The sequence below is a fragment of the Gracilinanus agilis genome, chromosome 5 (assembly GCF_016433145.1).
Source record: "Gracilinanus agilis isolate LMUSP501 chromosome 5, AgileGrace, whole genome shotgun sequence".
NCBI lineage: Eukaryota > Metazoa > Chordata > Mammalia > Didelphimorphia > Didelphidae > Gracilinanus > Gracilinanus agilis.
In genome coordinates this window covers 116,380,651-116,393,800 of record NC_058134.1, presented here as the reverse complement: position 1 = coordinate 116,393,800, position 13,150 = coordinate 116,380,651, and the positions used below count along the sequence as shown (strand labels likewise).

The window sequence follows — 13,150 nt, the reverse complement described above, 5'->3', positions numbered from 1 at the left end:
AAGATTATTGTGTCCTTTGTGCAACAATGAGATTGAAAAAGAGAGAGCGTGTGTAAGCAAAGAGTGCAATTAGGAGATTGTTCTAGTAGTCCAAGCAAGAAGCAATGAGGGCCTGAACTAAGTGGCAGTTATAGGAGAGATGAAGAGTTATGGGTGTAAAATCAATAAGACTGGACAGCTGATTGGATATAAGAGCAAACAGTCAAGGATAATTCTGAGGTTACTTACTAATGTGGGTAACTAAGAGGATAAAGGTTGAGGGAAATTCCCATATTTGGGAATGTAAAGTGTGAGATGCTCACAAAAAAACCAAAAGAGGTGCTCCTAGCTAGCAATTGAGAACTCTCCAGTTTAGGAGAGACTTAGGATTGCTCCTGTAGATTTGGTAATCATGGTGCCATCTACATAGAGGTGGTAGCTGAAACTGTGGGAGCTGATTAGATCTCTGAGAAAGCAGAGGGAGAAAGAAAGGGGAAGGGTTTAGGATAGAGCACCACCTTGAGATGCAGAGACTTGTCAGAGTCAGTGAGAGTTCCATTGTACTTGATCACTGTGGTTCAGTTCTAGATGCCATATTTTAGAAGGGACATTGATAAGCTAGAAAACACACCAAAAAAAGGAAAACACATTGGTAAAGAGCTTCAAAATCCCAAGATATTATGAACATTTATAGTAGTCACCTGAGGATGTTGAACCTGATAAATAGAAAGCTAAGGATCACATGATAGCATAGCTGTCTTCCAGTATTTGAGGAATTATTATGTGCAAAAGGGATCGGACCTCCTGCTTTGTCTCAAGGTTCAGAACTAGGGAAAAATTATGAAAGTTGTAAAGGATCAAATTTTGGTTCAATATTGAGAAGAATTCCTGATAATTAGAGCTATTAGAAAGTGAAATAAGCAGATAACAGTTTTTCCTTCACTGAACATCTTCAAGCAAAGGGTTGGATGACTGCCCACACAAGATATTTTGTAGCAAAAATTTTTTGGTCAACTATGGAGTGGACTGAATGGCTTCTGAGATCCCTTCCAACTCTTAAGACTCTGTGGCACTGTTTTCCTATTTCTTTTTTACTTTGTTAAAGTTCCCCTATTTCTATCCCAGGTCTTCTGTTTCTAGCTTCTAAACCTACATCAAATTTTCCAGTGATTCTTCCTGAACTAAGACTATCCTAGGTTTTCTTGAGCTTTTTGTTGTTCAATTATGTCTGGTTCTTTGTTACCCCATTTGGAATTTTCTTGGCAAAAATACTGGAGTACTATGCCATTTCCTTTTCTAGCTCATTTGACAAATGAGAAAACTGATGCAGAAGTGGTTAAGTGACTTGCCCCAGGGCCACACAGCTAGGAAATGTCTAGGGCCAAATTTGAACATAGGAAGATGAGTCTTCCTGACTTTAGGTGTAGGACTCTATCTACTATATCAACTACCTTTGCTTTTACATGAATCATTTCTCTTTAAGTATGAAGACCTGAGTTTTCTCCATTGCCTAGAAATTAGAAATTGGACTCAGGAAGTTCAGGATTTTTATTGTTAACAAATGATCATTAAGATCACTTTGAAAATACCATGATCCATAATCAGCTTGACCCCATTCTGGTATGGAAACATACATGAGAGCAGATTTGCTGAAGTAATTGAAACTTCAGCCCTTCCCATTTGCTTATTGGGCATTAATTTTTTTAAGTAAGTATGCTGGTATAGACATTCATCATTTGAACTATTAACCCACCACACCCATGGGTCAGCCCACAGCTACAGGAAGGGAGTATTTGAAACCTACTTGGATTTTTACCCAAATTATATGAGGCCAAATCTTGCCAGCTGAGTAAGCTGCCTTTTACTCAGGAAGCAATGGTACCTCTGGGTCCATTTGGATACCATTTCTTGTAAAAGAGCAATAATTTTCTTCACCATATCAAAATAGCCTAAGAGAATTATCACTTCTCCCAAAGGGCCTCAGAAGTACATTGGCTTGAGCTTATTCTCCCATCGCATCTTGTTCATTAGTCTTCTTAAAATAGAATTCAAAGAATCTATGGTATGATTTTATATTTATTTCTAAAGAATGATTTTTGAGTAAAACTAAACTAACAAGTTTTCATTGACATTTATTTTTTTAAGTTCAGTTTTCCATAGATAGCACAAGCATCCCATCCACCAGGCCCTATGCCAACAAGGACTGGACTTGAGAAAAAAGGAGAAAAAAAGGATTCTTCTTCTGTTAAGGATTTGTTATTTTTCAAGTGCTATTTTAAACTTGATTTTGGCAAGTCAACTAGATAATGAATTTTGAGGGAATGTTGCTGACCACAAAACAGGAGAATTAAGTTAAAGAATATTTCTCTGTTCCTTGCTCCTTTTGACCTATGGAGATGACTCAGCATTTGGTTCATGGGTACCACTGAAAATGGGACCCTTGAGTTTTCATTCTCAGACTTTTCTGGAAGAGGATCAAATTAATTCAAAGTACAGCCTACTGTTTCTGGAGTTCCTTCCCACTGAAGTCAACTAGATGCATTAGAACTGGAGTCTCAGCTTCTTTTCCTACATAAAAAGCATCTGCTTCTTCATGGGCCATATAGTTTCTTTACCACATTAGGATAGTCACTAAGAATCCAGATCAGATCAAGCAGAGAAGTCTATAACATCCTTATATTTCTCTAGAGACTTTTCCCTATAGAAAATAGTTCAGAGTGAGTGGAAGTTCATAGATTGAGAGAACATTTAAATTAGAGAAGACCTTAGAAATAATCCAGACTCATTTTTTCATTTTACAGATGAGAAAACAGGCTTAGAGAGAAATTAAATGACATTTGGTAATTTGGTCATTGGTAATTTGGCTAGTTAATAATATAACTGGTATTATAATCTAGATCTCCTTACCCTCAGGGGATGTCAGTGGACAAGAGCCTAGATTTTGACCTTAGAATGAAAAAGAAGCAACATGAGAATGTCCTACTGAATACAGGGAGACAGAACCCAACAAAAAAGAGGCAAACAAACAAAAGAAGATTGGGAAATCATTAGAAAAGAGAAAAACGTACCCTTCCTTTAAGTAGTTAAATATATAAGTATATGTACATATATATATACTAATAGATATGTAAGATATTAAAATTTAAAAGTAAGAGTAGGTAGATGTATAATAGAAGTAAGTTTAAAGGACATATTATCCAAAATGATAGATAAAAAGAGGTAGAATATATAAGCTATATGGAAAAATGTGTTTGAAGATTTCATTTCTAAGCTCCCACCAGGCTGCTTGAGAGTTGTATAGTATTTAGAATACCAGCTGCCATATACCTTCGTTTTCACAGTGGAAATAATAATATTAAAACCCCTCAGTCTCACATGGAGTTTATGATGATGAGGGAACTACTACACAGGGGAAATATATTGAATTCCTTCACCAAAAGATGGCATGTGCACACAATGCAATATTATTGTTTCCATTGTCTTGAATTTATATAGCATGTTTTATCTGAAATCTGACACTTTCATCAAATCTGCTAGAAATATCACTTAAGGTAGCACTAGGTGGCTCAGTGGATTAAGGACCAGGCCAAGAGATAGGAGGTCCTGGGTTCAAATCTGGCCTCAGACACTTCCCAGCTGTGTGACCCTGGGCAAGTCACTTAACCCCCATTGCCTAGCCCTCACCACTCTTTTGCCTTGGAACCAATGCACAGTATTAATTCCAAGACAGAAAGTACAGTTTTAAAAAAATTAAAATTAAAAAAAAAGATATCACTTAAGTATGAGATAGATAAGAATCACATGAAATAGTAAAGCCAATATCTTCCCTTCAGTCCTTACTTCTCCATTTCCCTCTCTGACCCATTCTCTATTCATCTTTCTGGAGCTAGCCAACCCAACCAATAGATTCCTCCTTTTTTTAATTTCTGCTCTGTGTTTTCTGTCTGCCTGAAGTGAGAGAACCTTGTTTGGTCATCCTGACCAAAGTCTAATCCAATTTTTGCTGTTATGTCTTCCTAATAACATACTGTTTCATAGATCAAAGAAGAAAAGACCATCAAGGACAAAGGGCCCAAAGAAGACATTAAAAGCAACTGGGATCGCAAGAAAGGGTTTCCAGAAGTCAAATCTCAGAATGGAGAACTTACAACTCATAAACTTAAACACACAGAGAATGCTTTCAGGTAAGAAACAGAGACTACTTAATAGTGCCTGCATTATAACTCTAGAAATAATGAAATTAATTTCTTTTGTGGTAAATAGAAACTAGTCTCATTAGTTTATACAGGAGTTCTTAACCTTTTTTTTTTTTTGCCATGAACTCCTTTGGTAGTTTGGTGAAGCCGATGGATCCATTCTCAGAATAATATTTTTATATATAAAATAAAATATAAGGATATTGCAAAGGAAATTAATTATATTAAAATAGTTATAAAATAATTTTTAAAATTCATGAACATTCCCCTGAAATCTCTCCATTTGGGGAGTTCATGGTCCCCACGTTAAGAACCTCTGCTTTATAGTAACATCTCTATTTCCAAATATAAAACCCCAGAAATAAGGTAAATAAATGCTCAGGAAGTTTTTGTTATGAGACAGCTCTCTGATGTCTTTTCAAAGGTGTTGAGTAGGAGGTGTGTATATATATGTTCCAGATACACAAAAATGGAACAGTCCTTGCTCTCAATGAATTTAAATTTTGTTGAAGAAGACTACACATACATATATAAATATATGCAGAATAAATACAAGATAGTTTTGAGTGGGCAAGTTGAAAGGATTAGGAAAGGTTTCATGTAGAAGGAGATACAAGGAAGTAAGAGATTCTATGAGACAGAGGGGAGAAGAAGTACCTTCCAGGCTTGGGGGCTGGCTGGTACAAACTCAAGAGACGGGAGATGGAATACTAGGTGTAAAAAAGCTCACACAGCAAGGAGCTCAATTTGGCTGAACCATAGAGGGCAAGAAAAGAAGTACTGTATAATGAGACTAGAAAAGTAAGTTGAGGCCAGGTTGTAAATCACTTTCAAAGACAGAAGTTAATGTTTTATCTCAGAGGCAATAGGAAACCACTGAAGTAGGGGGATGACTTGGTCAGACCTATGCTTAAGGAAAATATAGTCACATCTCAAAATGAAATTATGTTGATTTTTTTGCATTTATTTTAGTAAATCCATTCTTGGTATTCCACTCACCTCATCTACTTCTACTCATGTATTATTATTATTAAAACATTTACCTTCTGTCTTAAAATCAATACTAAGCATCCGTTCCAAGGCAGAAGACCAGCAAGGGCTAGGCAATTGGAGTTAAGTGATTTGCCCAGGGTCACAGAACAAGGAAGTGTCTGAGGCTAGATTTGTTCTCTCATCTCCAGGCCAGGCTTTCTGTGCTCTGAATTACCCATCTTCCCCCATTTGTGTACAATTGAGTGGTGCTAAAAGAAGTTATGTGACTATACTGACCAGGTCCACTACAAATTCATGTTATATAATTTCAACTGAGACCTTGTTGCAGCAAAGCAATTCTTCTGCCTCTCCCTAACTGATTCTCTATCCCTTTCTCCATGATGTTTGTCCAAACCTTCTTCTCTCCTTATCTCCCACAGAGAATCTCTTCCCCACAACTTCATTAACTGAGATTCTTGCCTTACTTCACCAAAAATAACAAAGCCATTCTCTGAAGCTTTCTTCTGTTCCTCCCCTCCCCATCTAACAATTCATCTCACAACACCTTGAGATCATCCCCTACCCTCTATTCCTTTACTCTACTCTCTAATGAAGGAGAAAGGAAGAGGGAAAAAAGGAAAGGAATAAGCATTTATTGAGCACTTGTTATCTGCCAGGTACTATGCTAGGCACTTTATAAATATTATCTCATTTGAGTTGAAGGTGGCCCTTCTTATCAAGGTCAACTCCACTATATATACAACTTGATTCCCTCCTCTTCCAGCTTCTCAAGTAGATGATTTCCACTATCATCCCTTTCTAATCTTCAACCTCTTCTAATCTATTTGTTTCTTCTCTGCTGCCTATAAATATGCTCCTGTGTCCCTCATCTTGAAAAATTATAAAAACCTTCACTAGAACCCAACATACTTGTTAACTATTATCCTATGATCCTCCTCTTTTTCTCAAACCCCTTGGAAAAAGTCAACTAAATTCAATTTCTCCACTTTTCCTTTTACTCTCTTAACATCCTGAAAGTCTATCTACTGAAACTACTCTCTACAAAATTAGCAATGATCTCTTAATTGCTGAATCTTTTTTTCCTTTTCTATTGTAGAAAAATACCTCTTTGTTTTTAAATTCCATATTATTCATTTTGGGAAGTAAATAATCTTATAAAACCAAAACCCCAAAACATATAAAAAATAATAAATCATATATTTCTGTCTGCATTCCCACACTGAAAGTTCTTTCTCTGGAGGTGGATAGCATTCTTTATCATTAAGTTCCTCAGAATTGTTCTGGATCGTTGTATTGCTATTAGTAGCAAAGTATATTACATTTGAGAATTCCACAATATTGCAATTATATAATGTTCTCATGGTTCTGCTTATTTCACTCTGCATCAGTTCACATAGGTCTTTCCAGCTCCCTCTGAAATCATCCTGTTCATCACTCCTTATAGCACAATAGTATTTCATCCCCATCATATACCACAATTTGTTCAGTCATTAGGGAATGGCTGATTGAAGGACATCCTTTTAGTTTCCAATTCCTTGCCACCACAAAAGAACTACTATGAATATTTTTGTAAAAACAGGTCCTTTCCCATTTTTAAAAAATCTCTTTGGTATACAGACTTAGTGGTGATATTATGGATCAAAAGGTATGAATTCTTTTATAAGTCTTTTTGGGCATAATTCCAAAGTGCCCTCCAGAATGGTTGGATCAGTTTACAACTTCAGCAGCAATGCATTAATGTCCCAATTTTGCCACATTCCTTCCAACATTTATCATTTTCCTTTACTGTCATATTGGTCAATCTGATAGGTGTGAAGTGGCACCTCAGAATTGTTTTATTTTGCATTTTTCTCTAGTCAAGAGGGATTTAGAATATTTTTTCATATGATTATTGATAGTTTTGATTTCTTCATCTGAAAACTGCCCATTTGTAACCTTTGACCATTTACCAATTGGAGAATGACTTGAATTCTTATAAATTTGACTTTTAATTCTTTATATGTCTGAGAAATGAGACCTTTATCAGATGAATTTGTTATAAATTTTTTCCTAGTTTATTGTTTCCCTTCTAATCATGGTTGTATTGGTTTTGTTTGTACAAAACCTTTTTAATTTAATGTAATCAAAATTATTCATTTTAGATATTGTAATGTTCTCTATCTCCTATTCGGTCTTCCTTTTCCATAGACCTGACAGGTAAACTATTCTATATTTCCCTAATTTACTTATAATATCACTCTTTATGTTTAAATCATATGCCCATTTTGACCTTATCTTGGTATATAGAGTGTGAGATATTGATCTAGACCCAATCTTTGCCATATTGTTTTCTAATTTTCCCAGCAGCTTTTGTCAAATAGTGAATTCATGTCCCAAAAGCTGGGGTCTTGGGGTTTATCAAACACTAGACTGCTGAGGTCACTTACTCCTGGTCTATTCCATTGATCCACCCTTTTATCTCTTAGCACGTACAGTATTGTTTTGATAATTAATGCTTTATAGTACAGTTTTTTGCTAGGCTTCCATTCATCACATTTTTTTCCATTAGTTCCCTTGATATTCTTGACCATTTGTTTTTTCAGATGAACTTTGTTATTATTTTATTCTGGTTTTTTAAAATAGTTTTTTGGTAGTTTGATTGGTATGGCACTGAATAAGTAAATTTATTATTATTATTATTATATTTATAATATTTTATAATATAATAATTATTAAAAGTAAATAAGTAAATTAATTAAGGTAGGAATCATTTCTATTATATTAGCTCAACCTACCCATGAGAAATTAATGCTTTTCCAATTATTTAGCTCTAATTTTAGTTGTATGAAGAGTGTTTTGTAATTGTGTCCATATAATTCTTGCATTTGTCATGGCAGGTAAATCCCTAAGGATTTTATATTGTCTAGAGTGATTTTAAGTGAAGTTTTTCTTTCTAACTCTTGCTGCTGAGTTTTGTTGGAAATATATAGAAATGCTGATGACTTATGTGGGTTCACTCTATCCTGCAGCTTTTCAATTGCTGAATCTTTTAAACCTCCTCTCAGTCTTCATTTTTCTTGATTTCTCTGAAGCACTTAACCCTACTTGTCCTAGATACTCTTTCCTAGATATAGACCTCTATTTTACACCATTTACCAAGATAAGTTCAAAATAGCTACATGGCCTACATATAAAGGAAAATATCATAAGCAAATTAGAATAGGGAACATATTACCTATCAAATTTATAGATAGGAGAAACATTGTGAATCAATAAGATAGAAAGCATTGTGAGATGTAAAATGGATAATTCTGAATACATTAAATTTAAAAGGGATTGTACAAATAAAACTAATGTAGCCAAGATTAGAAGGAAAGCAGTAAGTTGGCGGGGGGGGGGGGGAGGGGGGGGAATTTTATAGCCAGTTTCTTGGACAGAGGTCTGTATCTAAAATATATAGAGAAATTTGTCAAATATATAAGAATGTGAGTCATTCCACAACTGATAAATGGTCAAAAGACATGGACAAGTTTTAAATGAAGAAATAAAGGTATATATAACTTTATGTAAAAAAATGCTCAATCATTATTAGCAAAGTGCAAAGCAAAACAAGCCTAGGTTTTTACAATGCTGCATTCTCCCAGATCTCCTGAGAAGAACTCTCTGCCTGCTTTTTCTCAGTCTTCATGTCACATCTGCTCACTTCAAATGTTTCCTCTTGGCTCTGTCCTGAACCCATTTCTCTATTCTTTCTATATGCACTCTCTGGATGATCTCATCAGGAGGTAGAGAAGAGTGGGTACCTGAGACAGGAAGAATGTATTGCTAGAAATCATGCTCTGACCAAAAGGTAAAAGTTAATAGTGGAAGGAGGAATTGGAAGCAGGTTGGATACTAGCAGCCAAGATATGAGCTGTCAGAGGCAAGAAAGTAATATTGCTTAATTTTTCAAAATATGTTCTGTGTATAAACAATTTTTATGAGAAACAGGTGAAAAAGTTTCTGTTCGTTGGAAGTTAATTTAGCCAATAATCAGCAAACTGCCCTATGACTTCAGAAGAGGAATTAAGTAAGATTGCCCCTTCTGGAGAAACAGGAAATCATTAAACAGCCCACATCCTAAGAAAGGAGTCAGCAGGATGTCAATAGCTGAATAAGGGAATCCGTATTTCCGGCTCCTTCCCTTCAATGGACAGGAAAAGGTACAGGGAGCAGAAGACAAAGAAAATCCTCATTATCTAATTCATGAGGTAGAATAAGGTTCTGGCCAGAAACAGAGAAAAGAGGGATTTTTACAGAAGATAGTGCCCTGATTTGAGAGTCAGAAGACCCCTGAGTTACAGTTTTGCCATCTATAAAATAAAGGGTTCCCAAGGTCCCTTTCATCTCTAGATCCATGATTCTATGATACATTTCCATATGAAAGAGGGGCAGCTGAAAGATGAGAGAGGCACCCACCTTCTCAATTTTCTGATGTCTGGAAAGGTTTAGCCTGCTGTCCTTGGCTTCTAAAAGGGCTGAGCACCATCTAGTGGTTACACATGATCCCGTTAGCCAGGAAAGGGATTTGTCTTGATGAAAACAACTCTTAGAGTGGTCAAACCATCACTACCACTAGGAATGGTGGGAGAAGACCATCAGGTGAGAGATTAATCTTTCTTGGTATGGTTAAAGAAGCCCATATAGATTGATTAAATCCAAAAATAGTGACCTTTCTAACTAGGAAGAAGTTATCTTGAATTCAAAATGGTAGAAGTAAAAGAGGGTAGAAATAGAAAAATATATCCTCAAAATATCAGGAACCCTGGGGAATTCAAAATATTCAGAACTATTTCACCATCCAGGAATGATGGGAGAACATCAGACCTGAGATTTCACTGATACAGAAATTCCCAGTGAGGAAATTCTCTGGGATGGTATGAATTGCACCCATTCTTCAATTTATTGTCTTAGAGAATTGCCTGGGGGCACTAGAGGTAAAGTGCCTTGCCCAGGGTCACATAGGTAGTGTATGGCAGTGGTGGGAATTGAAGCGGGGCTTCTTGGCTCTGAGACCATCTCTCTAATTACTATCCCTTGTTACCCTGAGAATATATCTGTATGTATATGTACATTAAAGCATTTGAAAGTCAGAAGACCCTTGAGATTACTTTCAAATATTACTATATATTTCTAGGAAAACTACACCGTGTTGCCTCATCTATATTGGATGGAGGAATGTGTATATGCCTCCTGTAAATGAGAAGTTTTTATGGCATAGGTCCCATAGATATATATATCTATAGATAGATACACATAGAAAGAGAAAGAGAAAGGTATTTTAAGCTGATTCATGCTTCCATATTGTAATGTTCTAATAATCCCTCTTACTACATGTCTAGAAATGCTATTCCATCATCTATTTGGAATAAATGATGCTTTTGTCCCCATTGATACATATCTGATGAGGCCAACTGTGTGCAAACTGAGTCAGGAATTCACACAGAAATATCCTGTTTCTAAGAGGGCTGAGTATTAATGAACAGACAACTGGTTAGTAGCCCCACATCTGGGTTGCCTTTTTTTTTTTCTTCTTATTCAAAATCCTTACTTTCTGTCTTAGCAACAACTCTAAGACAGAAGGGTAAGGGCTAGGCAAATGGAGTAAAGTGACTTGCCCAAAATCACACTCCTAGGAAGTGTGAGGCCAGATTTGACTCCCATCCCGAGACCTGGATCTCTATCCACTGAGCCACCCAGCTGCCCTTGCCTATGCCTTTTAGAGATACTGCTAGGAATTTCAGTTCAAGTAGAAGGGGAGGCTAATGGAGCCATTTCTTTAAATAGATTGGATTTGACAGTGTCCCTCAAATCGAACTAAGCAGGCAACTACCTCATCTGGCTCTGTGCAGAGCTTGCTGAGGTTATCACACGTAAGAATTTCCTTCTGGTTTTCCCTACAGCCGAAGTGGTGGGAAAGGGATCACGGACACTAAGGAAGCTGAGGCAGCATCCCAAGTTGAGGCTGGCAAGAGGCTGGAAGAGCTGCGCCGCCGCAGGGGAGAGACAGAGAGTGAGGAGTTTGAGAAGCTGAAGCAAAAGCAGCAGGAGGCTGCCTTAGAGCTTGAAGAGTTGAAGAAAAAGAGGGAAGAGCGCCGGAAGGTTCTAGAGGAGGAGGAGCAGCGGAAGAAGCAAGAAGAGGCAGAGAGAAAAGCCAGAGAGGAGGTAATGATGGAGGAAGAGGAGTGGGTTTGTATAAAGCGGGGCCTACAGCCTGGTCTGCAGTAGCCCAATGGGTAAATAGCACCCAGACTTCTCTCACTATTTCATTCTGCAAAGAGCTTTAAGTGTTTCTTTTTAATGGGAAAGAGAAGGAGAACAGCTGGAAACTGACCAACCAGCTACTTGACATCTAAAAGGAAATGATCACAGGAAGGCAACTCTGAAACCTGTAGTCCAAATGAAACTCCCTTTTCCTTAATTTAGGCTCCCCCTCAAAAGCTAGAGAGCTGTTTCCTTTCTTTTTTGCTCTCTTTTTTCCTTCTCTCTTCTTTCTTCTGCTCCCACTTTACTCCTCCCCATCTCCAATCATTAGCTAGTCATAATTTGGGAATCAAAATATATTTTAAAGCATTTTTCTATTTATTCAATAAAGCTTTTTAAAAAAAATTTTCTCTAAACCCTTACCTTCTGTCTTAGAACCAATGTTAAATATCAATTCCAAGCCAGAAGAGCAGTAGGAACTAAGCAATGGGCTTTAATTGACTTACTTTCCCAGGGTCACACAACTAGGAAGTGTCTGAGGCCATATTTGAACCCAGGACTTCCAGTTTCCAGTCCTGGATCTCTATCTATTCCCTTTACCACCTAGCTTCTCCTTCAATAAAGCTTTAAACTTTTATCTTGTTCTTAATTTTAGAATTAAGTAATTCAAACTATTAATACCTATTGCTCAAAAATTTTAATGTTTCTATTAAAAAACAACAAATTAAAAAATTTTTTTTGGTTATGTGGTCCTATGTTTGACTTTTTTCCATCCAATCAATGATCTCAAAACCAAAAAATGTCTGTGCCCCATCTAATGTAAATCTGCTCTCATTAACATAATACCTGAAAGTGTAAATCATGCCATAAGGGCAAAGTTATCCAGGCTCAGAAGAGCCCTAAACTCTTTTATCTGTTTACCATCCCTTTTAAAATTACCTAACCATTTCACACTCTCCCAAAAACCAACTGGCATGAAGATCAATCCAGATTTGAAATTTGATTCCAAAAAATAGCCTCTAAACCAATATTTTTAGCCACAGAATTTTGTTTTCCATTTTTATAAGCCAAGATTGACTATTTGTAGGAAATTGGGTACTGTGCTGGACAGAAAAGAAGGATTACTGTTCACCACCATAAAACATGAGCCAAAATATATGATGTTTTTATAAGGTAGCTCTCTGTATGAGTACATTAATTATATATATTCCTTCCTGTGTCACAGAAGTATGCTAATGAAGGTAAGCTAATATAAAGCCTACAGGACCCCCTTAGGAAAGAAAATAGTATTAAAGTTTATCCAACAACAAGCAACCAATCTATATTTTGAAGCATCTACTATGTGTGCAGCACTATACTGGTTTCTATGAAAAATGCAAAAATCTATGTTTAGGGGGCAGCTGGGTAGCTCAGTGGAGTGAGAGTCAGGCCTAGAGACAGGAGGTCCTAGGTTCAAATCTGGCCTCAGACACTTCCCAGCTATGTGACCCTGGGCAAGTTACTTGACCCCCATTGCCCACCCTTACCAATCTTCCACCTATGAGACAATACACCAAAGTACAAGGGTTAAAAAAAAAATCTATGTTTACTCAAGAAACTTATAGTCTATGGTTGCTATGGAAACAAGACTAACACAGGAAACAATAGCAAATGATAACAAATCTAATCAGAAGTTTAGTTTTATGGGATTTGGGACACTGAGCTAAAAGCAGTGAAATTCAATGTAATATGATAAAGGATTCATTGCTTAAGGATTAGGT

General features: G+C 36.6%; 1 protein-coding gene across 5 annotated transcripts in view; it reads left to right on the top strand.

Annotated features, from left to right (window-relative positions):
• The window catches only part of CALD1 (caldesmon 1), an 85,231-nt gene that overhangs the window by 46,958 nt on the left and 25,123 nt on the right, over positions 1–13,150 (top strand). For all 5 annotated transcript variants that reach the window (XM_044678539.1, XM_044678537.1, XM_044678536.1 and 2 more), the window contains 2 exons: positions 4,018–4,163; positions 11,090–11,351. In XM_044678539.1, coding sequence (XP_044534474.1) covers positions 4,018–4,163; positions 11,090–11,351 — 408 coding nt within the window. The remainder of the gene's footprint in view (positions 1–4,017; positions 4,164–11,089; positions 11,352–13,150) is intronic.